The 16,821-nt window shown below is 40.8% G+C and overlaps 2 protein-coding genes across 4 annotated transcripts; one reads left to right on the forward strand and one right to left on the reverse strand.

The window, feature by feature from the left end:
• Positions 1-205: 205 nt before the first annotated feature.
• LOC115110034 (SAGA-associated factor 29) lies at positions 206-8,940 on the reverse strand. 3 transcript variants are annotated; one of them, XM_065011111.1, is made up of 10 exons: positions 8,922-8,940; positions 6,620-6,693; positions 3,112-3,187; positions 2,549-2,621; positions 2,137-2,201; positions 1,864-1,993; positions 1,482-1,628; positions 1,294-1,329; positions 984-1,146; positions 206-727 (listed from the first exon to the last, which is right to left on the reverse strand). In XM_065011111.1, exons 1-10 carry the CDS (start codon positions 8,923-8,925, stop codon positions 611-613), a joined length of 885 nt encoding a protein of 294 aa, XP_064867183.1. In that variant the 5' UTR covers positions 8,926-8,940; the 3' UTR covers positions 206-610. The 3 variants fall into 3 exon arrangements, with proteins under 3 accessions (XP_064867183.1, XP_029491217.1, XP_029491218.1); XM_029635357.2 differs by lacking the exon at positions 8,922-8,940 and adding an exon at positions 8,627-8,729; XM_029635358.2 differs by lacking the exon at positions 8,922-8,940 and adding an exon at positions 8,621-8,721.
• Positions 8,941-10,998: 2,058 nt separating this feature from the next.
• Positions 10,999-12,465, forward strand: LOC115110035 (nuclear protein 1-like). Its single transcript, XM_029635359.2, has 3 exons — positions 10,999-11,229; positions 11,538-11,675; positions 11,960-12,465. The coding sequence occupies exons 1-2, from the start codon at positions 11,130-11,132 to the stop codon at positions 11,663-11,665; spliced, it is 228 nt and encodes a 75-aa protein (XP_029491219.1). The 5' UTR covers positions 10,999-11,129; the 3' UTR covers positions 11,666-11,675; positions 11,960-12,465.
• Positions 12,466-16,821: the final 4,356 nt, after the last annotated feature.

The following is a 16,821-nucleotide window of genomic DNA, read 5'->3' on the forward strand; positions in this document are numbered from 1 at the left end:
CCAAGAGTGTGCAAAGCTGTCATCAAGGCAAAGGGTGGCTACTTTGAAGAATCTCAAATGTGTAATATATTTTCATTTGTTTAACAATTTTTTGGTTACATACAGAAGAATCTCTCTGTGTGTTATTTCATTAATCTACAATGTAGAAAATAGTACAAATAAAGAAAAAACCCTTGAATGAGTAGGTGTCCAAACCTTTGACTGGTACTGTATATAAAAAAAACATTTATTCTTACTCAGTGTCCATAGTCAACATACAAATTTGAACAAAAAAACATTTGTGTACATTTTTCTTTACATCACACATGCAGCATTGCCTGTTCCACAAGAAGCATAGTCATGTCACCACCAGGCCAATACAGACAGAACATCCTGCACGTCTCACGATGATCAAACAGATGAGCCATGATAACACACCGTTGGATATCAATACAACTCCCTAGATTGACTGAGCCTCACAGATAGCTGCCCAAACCTGCCCTCAGTGTGTCCATACGTTGTGGCTTGGGTATGGAACCCATTGTTATTCTGAGGAGAGGGGTGGTTGGAAACACTTGTCTACACAGCATCTTCAATCCCCTTGATTTCGACTGACTCCCTCTTCTCTTCTTTACTTCTTTTTGTTCTCTTTGCAGGCCACCACGTATCTCTGAGCTACGTTGAGGGGCGGGGAGTAGCCGTCTGCGTACGACGTGTCCTCAAACAGCACTGAGTAGTCGTCCTGGGGCTGAGAGGGCAGAGAGAGCATGGTGGTTAGTGGAGAGAACAGGGTTCACTGATTTGGGGTCAGTTTAGCATTTGCACCACTAATGATTAAGGTTAGAATTGATGGAGGGGAAGCTGCCAAGCGAGGGGCCTGCCTGGATGCAGTAACATTATCTCCAACTGAACGAGCTTCATGTAGTTTCGCCGTCAAATAAAATGTATTCAAATGACATCAATCAACCCCCCCCCCCTCCCTCCCTTCCCTTTCCTTGTCTCACCCGGTGTGGGTGTGTGTGGATGAGGGCTCTGTAGAAGCAGGTGGTCTGGGGGTAGAGGGCCAGCACCAGCTGGTCTTTACTGAACAGGGCCTCCGGGTCCGTCTCTGGGTTGGCCTTCCACTGGGGCAGGGGGATGATACGCCGCCTGCTCAGGGTGTGTCTCCTGGAGGAGGAGGACGGGCGATTGGGGGGGGGGGGGTAGAGTAGATAATTGTCATATCCGAGGTAAGATTTTCAGGGCATAAAATATCATGTACTACAAGACAAAATAGTAGGAAGAGAAATATAGAAAATGAAGACAATGACTTACTCTTTTCCTTCCTCATCAATGTCATCCACTTCGTACCTGAAGGACAGAGCAGAAGAATACAACTCAAAACAGTCTGTGTTGAAGCTGATTTGGCTAAAAGTGTTAAAGGCTGTAGCTGATTGGTAACAGTGGGATATGGCTGTACTTGATTGGCTAGCAGTGGCTGGAGCTGATTTGCTGATAGTTACTTGTTGGCGGAGTGGCTGTAGCTGACCACCTCGGCCAGGATCCACTGTTCGTCTCCGTCCACGGCCTTGACCCGCGCTGCCACCTTGTCCCCCTGCTTGGCCACGTAGTCACTGCTGGCTGGCATCGCCCCACACAGGGGAGGAGGACTGCAGAGGAGGAGGAGAGGGGGATACAGGAAAGGGTGGAGGGGTTTAGGGGTGGGGGGAGTAATATAGTAATGGAGGACAGAAAAAAAGGGGCAGGTGGAAGAAAAGAGGGGGAGGTACTGAACTTGAACTGTGCACGATAAGAACACAGATTCTCATTTACCGTGGTAAAACATTTTGCTATGTTGTGCAGTACTTAACAGGGCTCAGGAGAGACTGAATCATCAGACCCTACCTGTCTCCTGGCTTGCCGATCCACAGCGGGAGCGTCATGGCTGACTGCTGGAGCAGTGTCATCAGCACCCCCCTCCGCATGGTCTTCCTGGGGGGGTCATTGTCGCTGTTCACCCCTGCCATCTTAGCCGCTGGGGGAGAGGAGAGAGGAGGAGATAGTGAAGCATGGGCTGCATCTCAATAGTACACAGTGGCTTCTTCTCCTCGTCTCCTCTCCTTCCTAAATAGGATGTAGGCTATTATGAGAATTCAGTCACAGCCATACTCGCCTTACCTATTCGCCTCTCCTCCAATAAGGATTTGATCTCTGCAATTTTGTCGAGGGCATGACGAAGAATACTGTGGGAGAGAGAGTGGTGCCCGAGTCATTACTTTGGAATGGAGCTGGACTTATTTACTCCACATGGTGGCAATGATTTCTGAACGCAAGACAAAAACACATCTAATCACTGAACTACCACAGTTGCATAGGTGAAAGGAAACATTACATGAAATGGCTTACACCAAACCTATCATGTCAGATCAGCAGACACCCCAAGGGGCATAGTGGAAGGGGCATAGGGATGTCAGTGTAGGCTTCCCTGATGAAGACAGCTTGTCTGTCAAAACGTTGGTTATTAAATTATTGCATCTGAGCTCCTAGAGTGGGCGGGTCGCCTTTTCCTTTTCAAGTGTAGGCTACCGACCTGCACTCTGCCTCAGCGTCTGCTCTGGCTGTGGTGTAGAGTCCCCTCAGCTTAGTCCGGTAATAAGGGGAGGCTGGGGGAGATAGGGACAAGAATAACACCTTATTACACTCTGTGTGTGTGTGTGTGTGTATATATATATTGTGTGTGTATATATTGTGTGTGTGTGTGTGGGGGGGGGGGGGGGTTGTCTATCCTTGTGGGGATCTAAAATCCCCAAAAGTCCCCACAAGGATAGTAAAATAAAGAACATTCTCCCCACGAGAACAAAGGCTATTTTAATCTTAGGGTTTAGGGTTACAATTAGGGTTAGGATAAGAGGTTAGTGGTAAGGTTTAGGGTTACAAGTAAGGTTTAGGGGTCAGGGAAAACAGGATTTTGAATGGAAATTAATTTTAAGTCCCCACGAGGTTGGAAGAACATACCGTGTGTGTGTGGGGTAAAGAGTTCGCCAGACGACACATGAATAGAAACGGTGTGTAACTGTAATGTGAAGAGTTCTAAAATAGTGTTGCAGTGTTGATAGACAAAGGGGAATGTGGGGAGGCGAGGTAGAGGCTCACTCTTGTTCTCAGTCTGCATCCTCTCATGTGTTTTCTGGATGTTGAGCAGGTTGTGTTCACTGCGCGACCGCTCCTCCTGAAAAAGAGAAGGGACTCATATTACAATGTGGTTGTTGCATAGGTGCAACATGACGCAGCATATCAGCAAGAATAACATGTCATGTGCACACAAAATATCAATGTATTACACTGACGTATGTTTTGGCAATGAGATTTAATTTGGTCTCTGCATATCATTCCTATTCTGCATTGCTTAGGTATCTCTTTTTTTTTTAAAGAAATAAAATATTTTATGGGGTAGATCAGCTTTAATATTGCAGATAGATTGTAGCTTCCATCAATGTAATTGTCTGCATCACTTCCAATCGCCCATATATTTCTTTGCAAATAAATATATAAATATACAAACACACACTTGAAGTCGGAAATGTACATACACCTTTGCCAAATACATCTAAACTCAGTTTTTCACAATTCCTGACATTTAATCCTAGTAAAAAATCCATCTTAGGTCAGTTAGGATCACCACTTTATTTGAAGAATGTGAAATGTCAGAATAATAGTTGAGATAATGATTTATTTCAGCTCTTATTTCTTTCATCACATTCCCAGTGGGTCAGAAGTGTACATACACTCAATTAGTATTTGGTAGCATTGCATTTAAATTGTTTAACTTGGGTCAAACATTTTGGGTAACCTTCTACAAGCTTCCCACAATACGTTGGGTGAATTTTGGCCCATTCCTCCTGACAGAGCTGGTGTAACTGAGTCACGTTTGTAGGCCTCCTTGCTCACACGCGCTTTTTCAGTTCTGCCCACACATTTTCTATAGGGTTGAGGTCAGGGCTTTGTGATGGCCACTCCAATACCTTGACTTTGTTGACCTTAAGCCATTTGCCACAACTTTGGAAGTATGCTTGGGGTCATTGTCCATTTGGAAGACCCATTTGCGACCAAGCTTTAACTTCCTGACTGATGTCTTGAGAAGTTTCTTCAATATATCCATATACTTTTACTGCCTCATGATGCCATCTATTTTGTGATGTGCACCAGTCCCTCCTGCAGCAAAGAACCCACACAACATGATGCTGCCACCCACGTGCTTCACGGTTGGGATGGTTTCGTCGGCTTGCAAGCCTCCCCCTTTTTCCTCCAAACATAACGATGGTCATGTCGATATAGGACTCGTTTTACTGTGGATATAGATACTTTTGTACCTGTTTCCTCCAGCATCTTCACAAGGTCCTTTGCTGATGTTCTGGGATTGATTTGCACTTTTCGCACCAAAGTACGTTCATCTCTAGGAGACAGAACGCGTCTCCTTCCTGAGCGATATGACGGCTACGTGGTCCCATGGTGTTTCTACTTGCGTACTAGTGTTTGTACAGATGAACGTGGTACCTTCAGGCGTTTGGAAATTGCTTCCAAGGATGAACCAGACTTGTGGAGGTCTACAATTTTTTTTCTGACGTCTTGGCTGATTTCTTTTGCTTGTCCCATAATGTCAAGCAAAGAGGCACTGAGTTTGAAGGTAGGCCTTGAAATACATCCACAGGTACACCTCCAATTGACTCAAATGATGCCAATTAGCCTATCAGAAGCTTCTAAAGCCATGACATCATTTTCTGGAATTTTCCAAGCTGTTTAAAGGCACAGTCAACTTAGTGTATGTAAACTTCTGACCCACTTGAATTGTGATACAGTGAATTATAAGTAAAATAATCTGTCTTTAAACAATTGTTGGAAAAATGACTTGTGTCATGCACGAAGTCGATGTCCTAACCGACTTGCCAAAACTATAGTTTGTTAACAAGAAATTTGTGGAGTGGTTAAAAAACAAGTTTTAATGACTCCAACCTAACTGTATGTAAACCTCCGACTTCAACTGTACACACATATATATATATATATATATATATACACATCTTTAAAAAAAATATATTTCCTTTATTACCACCCCTCCCCCAATTGGAGCAAACGAGTGAACAACAACACATATGGGTGGGTTAATCCTAGATGAATTTAAACCATGTTGGTGCAATGTTGGTGCCTTAGGCCTGTCTTTCCAGTTTATACATACTATATATATTTCATGGACACAGTCTATTTTATACATTTTATTTGGTTTTAACTTGTCATTCCTCTACCCTCAACCTCTCCCATATATTTCTGATGTCCATCCGGTTTGATTTCTATTTGTCATATCTTTCAAACTGTGCTCTTTCAAAAAAGTTCTTAAAAGTTCTTATACGTTTTACGGGCACAGTATGTTTTATATTAGTTATCTTGTGGTTATTAGTCCCAAAACAAGTTACATATGGACAGTACCAAAACAAATGATCTAATGATTCTGCCTCTTCGCAGCAAAATCTGCAGAGCTGGGAAGGTTGTATCCCCCATACAAATAACATTCTGTTCATTGCAAGATATAGTAAAATAATTTAAATGGAAAAATTCTAAGTTTTGAATCCGGCGTTGTTTTGCATATCAGTTCATAAACCATGTGCCATGGAATCGGTACATCAAAAAAATCCCTTTTTCAATCTATATGGCACAGCTGTACATTCTTTGGTCCTTAAATGAAACTGATATACTTTTTTATTTATCACAAATTTCTTTAACCAATTATGGTCTTTAATGCAGGTCCAACAGACAAGTTCCTTATTTTTACCCCTTCCACTTTCCTATTCCATTTTTGCTGTGTTTTGGTTAGCTGCATGTATGACATAACTCCACCAGTCGTATTTATGATATAATTTACGAAGATTATACCTTTTATTTTTTTTTAATTCTAAAAAGTAGTTTTTAAATCAATTAGTATATTTGAGTTTAACAACAATATTTGTCGTATTATTTGTTCTCTTTTCTGGTGGATTAAATTGAAATTGCAACCAACTTTCTATGGCTTGTTTTAAAAATAGCAATATTTGGGAGATGATTTCCTTTTCGAATAACTGAAAGTGAGAGGTTGTAATCTGAATAATGGCAAAACGGCCTTTCTTGAATATAAGGTGAGACATTCTTACTAATTTGCTAGAGAACCAGTTTGGATTTAAGTGTAACTTTTGTGTATGACTGCAGCCTTTATTGAGAGGTCTAATGCTTTAATATTTAATAATTTCTGCCCTCCAAATTCATATTCATTATATAAATAGGCCCGTTTAATTTTGTCTGGCTTGCCATTCCAAATAAAATTGAATATTTTTTTCTCATATAATTTAAAAACTGTTCGCTAGGTGTAGGCAAGACTATAAGCAAATAGGTAAACTGGGATATGACTAAAGTGTTTTCAGGGCATTTTTTTTTAGCTATTACATTACTCCCAAATGTGACTTTAATCCCTATGATGGTATGATGTAAAAATATGAGCCATAGGAGTCACGTGTGAATATTACTAGCTAGGTTGCTATTTATCATATAATCGTCCTCCACTGTGGTCCCTGAGTCACTGGTCAGTGCTCCTGATGACAACATCACTTGGGCGTAGCAATCATTGTTTGAGACTTACCTGCGTCTGCTTGATGAGTTGATGGAGCTCTGTTAAAAGCTCTGCGATTTTGGTGTCTGCCGACATGATTTTGCCTGTGGTAACGAAATGTCCAAAATGCATTCATCAAATTAGTTTCACTTGAGTTTAAGCAGCAACATGATAGACATGCCTTGCAGACATGATAGCTAGCCAGCAGATTCCAACCCTACTGTTACGCTTGTTTACACTGAGTTGCACTGGGGTCAGAACATCATCATGGTTAGATTAAGACTCTGGGGATGAGAAATTGTGTTGTACTCCAAATTACCCCATTACCCCAACTGTTACACCGGGAAGATTGAACGACTGCTTTTTTCCCCCGGAAAGCTGCCCTTTTCGTCCTCATGCTATCCAGCAGTAGCCATTATGGAATGACATGTTGCGTTAGACAACAAAGGAGCTGATTGGCTGACACTGCCATTCCAAAATGGTGGCGGTGGCTACTGCTAGCTAGCATGAGGACAAAAAGGGCAGTTTTTCCGGAAAGCTAGCAGTATTTCAATCTTCTCGATGAATCACTTTGGTCTAAAGCTGCCGTTTTTCTCTAAATATCAAATAACTTCTGGGTAACAATTAAGTACCTTATTGTGACTGTTTTCAATTAAAATGGTCAACAAGAAACAAAAATAGCTTATTAGCAAATAGCAATTTCTTTAGCCAGATTTGTTGGGCAGGGAAAATGGAAAACTATCTGTTATAGGCAGAGAGGTTTGAAACTCACTCGCTTACTGAGGGGATTCGATTTATCTGGCCTGGGCACCAGGATAGGCGTGTTTTGCAACGGGCGAAAGTTTATTGGATTTGTTTTGGAACCAGACTTTTGTTAGGACTGTCTGAGAGTGGTCTATGTGGGGCGGGGAAAACGGAAAACTAGCTGTTATTGGCAAGGAGGTTTGGAACGCACTCGCTTACTGAGGGAATTCGATTAATCTGGCCTGGGCGCCCGGATAGGTGTGTTATTCAACGGCTGAATGTTGATTGCATTTGTTTTTGAACCGAGCTGCTTGAGCCATGTGCCCCGTTCAAAGCCCACGGCGAAGTTGGCTCAAAACAAAAGTGACGTATTTTAAGCACGTGGAGTAATGAGTAGGATTCTGTGTTTTCACATTCAAAAGTGATTGCTTTTGATAAAAACACATGATCTGCCTTTCCAATAAAAACTAGTTTGAAAATTCAAACATACATTTTATGGAAAAGAGATGTATGTTACTGGATGATGTACCATGCTGCCTTTTTGACAACATGAACGGCATAGATCACTACTCAATTTTAGAAGGGTGCTCCCCACCACTAACCGCTTTCCCCATTCATGTCACGGGCCATAGGCCCGGCAGCTCAGCATAACCTAATACCGCCCATTGGTCTATTAACTAATTTACCACCTAGTAATGTCACCAGGCAGGCAAAAACTCCATCCTACCAAAACAAGCTGAAATTTCAGGAGGTCTTTTGAAAGAGCTCTTACACTAAAGCCATTATCATAATGTTCACAATATTATTCCAACTACATCGTGTGGGAATATCTATATATATACACAACTCAGGAAATCACATTTTTGACTGCAATGGGCCTTTAATCTAACTGTGATTGCGTTCTGACCCCAGTGCAGCTCAATGTAAACAAGTGTAACGGTAGGGTTGGAATCTTCTGGCTAACATAGCTAGCTAGCTAACAGTAAGGTTACATTACTAGGTAGTTTTATTGTTCGCAACGTACGTCACATTTACTTTGTACTTGCAAGTTGTCTGCAAAAGTTAGCTAACGTGGTCAGAACAAACATATTGCAGGAAGCTAGCCAGCTAAATTGTACAAATCTAGCAAGCTAGCTTCGCTGGCTAAATAGCTAGCTAGCTAGCTTCTATGATGACTTAAACGTGATCTTTCCTTTTTATCAACCACCAAACGCAGTTTATTTTGTGGAGTAACGTTACATTTTGGTAAATTGTTATACAACATGTTTAGAACTATACATTTCCTACCTTTACCTTTGGTAGTTAGGTAGCTTGTTAGCTTTCATTCGTTTCAAGGCCTACTACGGACTGGCAGCGAGGACAAACCGTACTACCCCAAACGTTTGTCCTACGTGTCTTTCAATATTGCATCTCGGCCATAGACTGTATACAAATAAGGCCTCTCTCTACCATATGGGTGTTCTAATGTAAAAAAAATAAATATATATATATATATATATATATATATAATATGATATATATATATATATATATATAATAATCACACGTAAATATAATTGTTTGAATTTGTTTAGTAAATGTTTACAACCCATGTAATTTACTTCACCACTTTCATTCCATCTTCCAAACATCTCTCCTCAACGTTTACATATTGAAACATACAGACAGTTCTTTTGAGGCGTTCTCTTGTAAACACATTACATCGGACTGTAATGCCCTGTTCTTTTTCTGAAGCTTGTGTAAAATGTTCCCGTCAGCAGAATTCTGCGAGGGAGTGGAGGGAGGTATGGCCTCTGGAAACAAACACCAGCTATAAACACTAGGGTGAAGAAAACAGCTACGCAAACAGCAAAACAATCACTAAAAACTCAAACTCAATAGACAACTAATATGAATGTAAACTAGGTAGACAGTGCCCTAATGTAAAGCAATATATTGTATCTATTTGATATTACTAGTTGGGTGTGTGTGGAAGGGGGGCAAAGGGTGGTGAGGTGGAGATACTGAAAAGTTCATATTCAACGCTGTCATAGAGAAAATGAGGTCGTAAAATGGACCATAGACCGACGCAGATAAGTGTTGGCTTATCTGCCATGTGTCAAAACTGTCTGGGACACTCTGTGCTGTTTATAATAATGTGTGTGCGTGTGTGTGAGTATTTGTGTGCTCAGTGTGTTTGTCGAGTGTAGGCTTAGTCACAGCTCATATGGGTAAGCTCATATTTCAGCAAATATTTATTGAACAGAGCGCCTACATGACTGAGAAATGCCAAGAAAGTGTGGAAGGAGGAGTCACAGAAAGAGTAAGGGGAGAAGGAGAAAACAGTGAAGTAAAAAACAGGAATGTTGTTAAGACAACTGAGAGACAGCCGTTTGAAAGGAAACAAGCACAAATGTAAGGAATATGAATAGTGGGAGTGAAAGAGAGACTGGGAGAAAGAGAGAGTGAAGCCTAAACATGTCACCCCGCCCCTCTCAGCTCTTGACTCCAGTTTATGGCCAGTACAGAACTGTTTATGACTGTTTATGGAGGCAACGAGGGAAGTCAAAACATGCCAAGAACTCTCTCCCTGCTTCAGTACGCCTGCGTCAAACCGTCCTTGCTCAAAAACAATTAGGTCATATCCAAAAGGACTGGCTTGTGGAATATTCAAGCCAGGCTTTAGGAGAAGAGGCTACTTTGAGAAGTTTTACTCATAGCTCCTGGTTCAAGGCCTGTAATTTATTCGACAGCGTCGGAACATGAGTATATTCATGTGAGGGAAGGGCCTTTCCTCATCGTTTTCACAGATACAGACAGTTATGTGTTTATTTGTCATGACTACAGTCTGAATCACTCTATCTAGGACACACACACACATATATATATATATATATATTCCTTTATGTAGGCCTACAGTACAACAGACATTTACTTTCCCCTCTATTAAACATGCACAGGTGAGAACACACACACAATGGGATTTCATGGGTGCTATAGAACTGCGATCAAAATGGGTTCAATGCCTACTGAACAATCAAAATCTGTCGAACAACTTAGCATTGTCACCAAAAGTTGCCCCCCCCCTCACATTCACACACCTCACCTTCAAGCACCCTTTGGATTGGCCTTGACAGACAAATGGAGGTCATGCAAAGAAAGGGAGGGGGGCTGTTAGAAAACGTGAGAAGTGTGAGCTTTGAACCACAGGTGTTGATAAGACTGAAGGAAAAACATTGTTAATCTAATCTTTGTCTCCGAGGAGGGAGGAGTTGATAGGGGCAGAGAAACCGGTGAAGGAAACTAGGTGCATTTAGAATTAAGAAAAGAGTTAATTGCCCATGTAAAATAAATTACCATTGGAAGATTACCATTAGAAAGAAAGGATAAAGCATAATTGTGCAATGGAATAGATTACACAAATACAAACAGGCTACTAATAAAGAGAAAGACAACATGTACCACGAGATGTAGAGCACATTAAATCAATAAAGGGCACCTGATGAAAATAAACAAACATGGGTGACCTTAAACTACAGTGACATATTTTATTGAAAGTTGGCGTCAAACATTTACCGAAAACTCATGCAACGTTCACTGACTCAGGCAAGGGCCAATGACTCATAACAAAACTGGGAGACATGGAGAAAGGGAGGAGCGACCATTGCTTTATAAAGCACACGGGCAAGCGCATAAACCACTCATTTCGAGAGTTGAAAAAAAAGGAACACCCGCGGAAAATAAAGTTGTTTTTGTAGTTGTCCGGCGAAAAGTTAGTGTTCAGTTTACTGTTTATCTGTTCAATAGAAGAGTCGCCATGTCAAGCTTCGTAGACGTGAAGAATGTTGAGCCAACTTACTTTGAAGAACAACACTATGACGAATATGAATACTATAACCTTTCAGAAAAATACACATGTAAGTATGTCATTCTTATACGTGTTGTTACTTTGAAGAACAACACTATGACGAATATGAATACTATAACCTTTCAGAAAAATACACATGTAAGTATGTCATTCTTATACGTGTTTGTGCAATGGATTATCAAGTTACGATCACCAAGTAATGGTCACCGCAAAGAATTGAAAAATACATTTCAAACTCCTCAACGTGTCGTAAGTGGCACATGTTGACCGCTATGACGTTGCATTGGGGGCAAGTGGGTGTGTTGTTATTGTTTTCAAAGTCTCTCAATCTGAACTGTGAACTCGCACTGTTTTCAGGTGGCGCTAGCCGCAAGGGGCGGTCAAAGAAGGAAGCCAGCGACAATACCAACCGCCCCAACCCCGGAGGCCACGAGCGCAAGCTCGTAGAGAAACTTCAGAACACTGAAAAGAAAGCCAAGGCGTGAGTAAATGGAGGTAAGCCCCCCCCCCACACAATCTTTGGATACACTTCACATTTTTAAACATTAACTCTTTCATCTGGGGCTCAGGTGTGGGACTAAATACAAAGTTTGAGAAAGTGAATATTCAACATTTGATCTACAGTGAATTCTTGTTTTTTTGTATGCTTATTGGCCTACTAAATACTATTTTTAAGGCACTGTTTTGAACCTACATCAGTAGTCTGTTCCTACCACCCTCATGTAGCAAACGGTCAAGTAGACAGAACGTAACCAAAGTGCATTTGTCTTTCCGTTCAGGACAAATCGGACGGCTAATCCTGGCAACCGACCATGGCCGCTTTGGCGACAAAACCAAATGGGCAGGCAGACTGTGAACTCTGCTGTAGAGGGAGGCGACTATGAGGACGGGTCACATGCTGCCAATGAGTTTGACTGTAGCTTCAGTGAAGGGAGATTTCAGTTCTCTCCTTCATAGAACTGATGGTACGGTGGGTGGGAGTGGCCCCCATATTGGTTGTTCACCTCATTCATGGGTAGATCTCTGCTGAAGGTGATGTAGACTACTTGTGCAAGCAGCTTCTGAACAACCTTCCCACGCAAGTGGAGAGTAATGGGGGTGTTGGCAGGCTGCATCGCTTTTCAGTATCAATGTGGTATTGTTTTTAAGTCTTAATTGACGATGCTTGTCACTTAATGTTTTTATAAACCAAAGAGGTTCTGAAAATGTATTGATTTTTAAAAAGTGTATGTAAAAAAATAAATTCTTTCATAAAATATATTAAAAGTCTTGGTGTAAAGTGGTACTCCAGTCTCATTTTCATGTCCATTTAACTACATTTACTTAACAAAAGGCACATCTCAATAGGTGGTCCAGGTAAGTCACGACATGGCAGGGGGGAGGCTGACATCACAACTTTCCATCCAACCAACTCTTTGAATGCCCTATTCCTTGAAGTTTGCAGTCTAAACACTATTTTTCTTAACCTTTTTTTAAAACCTTCTGGTGTGTGTAGTTTACTGTCTTTATACTTGGGATATTACTTTTCCAACATCACTGGAGGACGTCTTTAATTATGAATTTGTCTTCATGGACGGTGTCATGGGCTGCAATCTTCAAACAAGCCACTAGGTGGCAGTAACATATTTGTGTCAAGTTATAGTCCTCTGGGAATGCTCTATTTTAGAACATTTGTGCCAAAGGATTACTGTCAAGGAATTGACAATTTGAAGAGCCCTTGACAAATAACAAAAAAATGCAAAATAAAAGCAATTTGTATGACTGCTCATTCAACTGTTTAAACTAAATGGATAATGAGAGTAACTGAAGTGGTGCTTTGCATCTCATCTGAAAATGAAGGCTACCCTTGCACTGAAATGAGTTGATATTGGACAGTTTTTTTTAAATTTTTTATATTCGGTTAGTATCATGTGCCTTTCAAGGCAGCATAGCCTACATGGCAGTTTGTCTTGTTTTGAAAGTAATTCCCTATTTCTAAATTGAAGAGAAACTTGCTGTCAAACAAATAAAATGAGCTTTTTGATTTGATACAGTGCTGTTGAGGTTACTGTAGACCTTCAATACACAAGTGTTTTAATCAATTATTTGGTGACGTGAATATTAGTTTTGATACCTAAATCGATACTGTCATTGTGGTTCTTAAAAAAATATGCATAATACTTGTTGGATGTGCATTTGGTGTCCAGCTGTTGATTTACAGCAGGGTCTCATTAGGTTTAACAGAAAAAGCATCAAGGTCATTTTTTTTCCCATATGTTTTTGTGCCTTGGATTGGACACGAGTCTACTGGGGGTGAATATCGGATAAACTATTGTGCAACACCCAACGCTTTTCCTATGAATTATTCTGGATATAATGACAAATTACATAGCCTAGTGGGTTTATTCATAATATGATCTGGTAATGAAAGAACATGTCAAATACATTGTGTTTTCCATGTTACACGTGCAATTTTAAACAATACAAAGGGCTTGAAGTAGCCTACTTGAATTTGGAGCTCAGAAATGCAAGCACTGGAATAGGCCTACCTTTTAAAATCAGACATTTCCTCAATTCGGTACTTGGAAAAGTCATTGTAATTATAGTTGGCAATTTAAAAGTTCTCCTTATAGTTATCCGTGATTTTGTTTTTGTGAGTGATATGGCCACTTTCGTTTATTTCCCGCGGCTTGAATTGAAGGATGTTGTGCTCCTCTGTTGCGGTAAAACCACATTCTGTTATGTGGATGACAACATCTAATGCTGGCTTCAACTTGGCTTTCCATACAAATTCTTCCATTAAAATAGGAACCTGTTTAATTCATTTTTTATACTTTTTGCATGCTTTTTGGGGGAGGTGAGGTTCTATATTAGGTCCTATATGTACAATTATATAAATTATACAATTGTATAACATTGAGGTCCTTGAAATGTACAATTAAGTGCTTGAAAAAGTCCCTTAATGTCCTTGAATTTGACTTGACAATGTCTGTATGAACCCTGCTTAGGTCTATGTTGCTGTGTTGGTAGAGTTAAGGGCCAATTTGCATATATTCATTTTAATTCCTGTATATACACATGTCTAACTGCATGGCAATACATTTTATTTTTGTTTCAAATCATATTAAATGTTGGTCCCAGTGTCACACATTGGCCCCATTTATATTTATAAAAATAACCATTAGCAGAAATGAAAACAGGATCATGTAATGAAAACATATACATGAAACACAGGGGAATATACATTCATATACACACACTGTAGCCTTTTACTGCATGTACATGCACACACACAGTTGTCAAATTCCCCCTGCTGTCTTCGGGGAGTGTACCTGAGCGTAATAATAACGAATCCGATTACATAAATCACCCCATCATGGCCTCTTGAAAATAGACACACACACACACACACACTTGCATGATCAAACAAACAGAGAAATTGTCAACAAACAGACATATGTTAGCTCATTTCATGTTCGTACTTAACAGCGGATAAAAACAGAAGACAAGGCTGCATTTACACAGGCAGCCCAATTCTGTTCTTTTTCCACTAATTGGTCAGATCAGCTGTTTTGCCATTGGGCAAAATATCAGAATTTGACTGCCTGTGTAAACACAACCATAGTCTGGGACAAGTGATAAGCATCCAATGGTCTGGATGCTATGGTCTGTTTCTGCTTCAGCCAACTTGTCATTGTCATGCCAGATCCAGATCCCATTAGAGTTGTTCAATGCATAGCCTATGCATTGACTTGTCAGTTATTCAGGCTCGATGTATAACGACAGGAGAAATCACAAATTCACTCCTCCCCTCCACTCACTCATGACATAGGTGCCAATAGGATTTAGGCTTATATAAAATCAGGGGTTAACAATATGCATAGAAAGGCAGACATATAAACAATTTGTCAGATTGTTGCATCATCACATCAACTGGTTTAGAGGAATGGGAAAGAAGAGAACACTCACCCAAACGGTGTGCCCCCCCCCATCTGCAGTGGAGTTACCGGTGAATTTTAGAAGTTGCCCTGGTTGCCTAGCAACTAGCCCTCGGAAATTCCTGAAAGAGACCACTGAGACCATGGTGAGTGCATGTTGTAGTGTGTTAGAGAGATCATGTGTGTATGTCTGTGCACATGTTGCTGTTGTATTATACACTATACAGTGCATTCGGAAAGTATTCAGACCTCTTTCCCTCTTCCACATTTTGTTACTTTACAGATTTATTCTAAAATGGATTAAATAAAAAAATGTCCTTACCAATCTACACGCAAAAGAAAATTCTCGTCTGTTATCGTCACAGCTGTATATATAACCCCTCAAGCACATACCACAACGGCCCTCAAGGAACTTCACTGGACTCTATGTAAACTGGAAACCATACATCCTGAGACTGCATTTATTGTAGCTGGGGATTTTAACAAAGCAAATTTGAGAACAAGGCTACCTAAAATCTGTCAGCATATTGATTGCAGCACCCGCACGGGCAATATACTGGACCATTGCTACTCTAACTTCCACGATGCATACAAGACCCTCCCCCGCCCTCCCTTCGGGAAATCCGACCACGACTCCATCTTGCTTCTATAGGCAGAAACTCAAACAGGATGTACCCGTGACTAGAACCATTCAACGCTGGTCTGACCAATCGGAATCCACGCTTCAAGATTGTTTTGATCACGCGGACTGGGAAATGTTCTGGTCAGCCTCAGAGAATGACATAAATCTATACGCTGACTCAGTGAGTGAGTTTATAAGGAAGTGCATTGGAGATGTTGTGCCCACTGTGACTATCAAAACCTACCCTAACCAGAAACCATGGATGGATGGCGGCATTCGCGCAAAACTGAAAGCGCAAACCACCGCAATTTAACCATGGAAAGAGGACTGGGAATATGGCAGAATATAAACAGTGGAGTTATTCCCTCCGCAAGGCAATCAAACAACCGAAATGTTGGTTTAGGGACAAAGTGGAGTCACAATGAAACGGCTCAGCCACGAGACATATGTGGCAGGGTCTACAGGCAATTAACGGACTACAAAAACAAAACCAGCCATGTCACGGACACCGACGTATTGCTTCCAGACAAATTAAACACCTTCTTTGCCCTCTATGAGGATAGTAAATAAATACAGTGCCACCGACTCTGCCCGCTAACTAGGACTGCTGGACCCCATTCTTCTTCTCCTTGGCCGACGTGAGTAAGACATTTAAACGTGTTAACCCTCGCAATGCTGCTGGCCCAGACGGCATCCCTAGCCGCGTTCTCAGAACATGCGCAGACCAGAGTTGCACATGGAGTAAAACAAACATACAGTCAATAATACAGTAGAAAAATACGTTTATATACAATGTGAGCAAATGAGGTGAGATAAGGGAGGTAAAGGCAATCATTTATTTATTTATTTTTTATTTCACCTTTATTTAACCAGGTAGGCAAGTTGAGAACAAGTTCTCATTTACAATTGCGACCTGGCCAAGATAAAGCAAAGCAGTTCGACACAAACAACGACACAGAGTTACACATGGAGTAAAACAAAACATACAGTCAATAATACAGTATAAACAAGTCTATATACGATGTGAGCAAATGAGGTGAGATAAGGGAGGTAAAGGCAAAAAAAGGCCATGGTGGCAAAGTAAATACAATATAGCAAGTAA

The sequence above is a fragment of the Oncorhynchus nerka genome, linkage group LG26 (genome assembly GCF_034236695.1).
Source record: "Oncorhynchus nerka isolate Pitt River linkage group LG26, Oner_Uvic_2.0, whole genome shotgun sequence".
In the NCBI taxonomy this organism is placed as follows: domain Eukaryota; kingdom Metazoa; phylum Chordata; class Actinopteri; order Salmoniformes; family Salmonidae; genus Oncorhynchus; species Oncorhynchus nerka.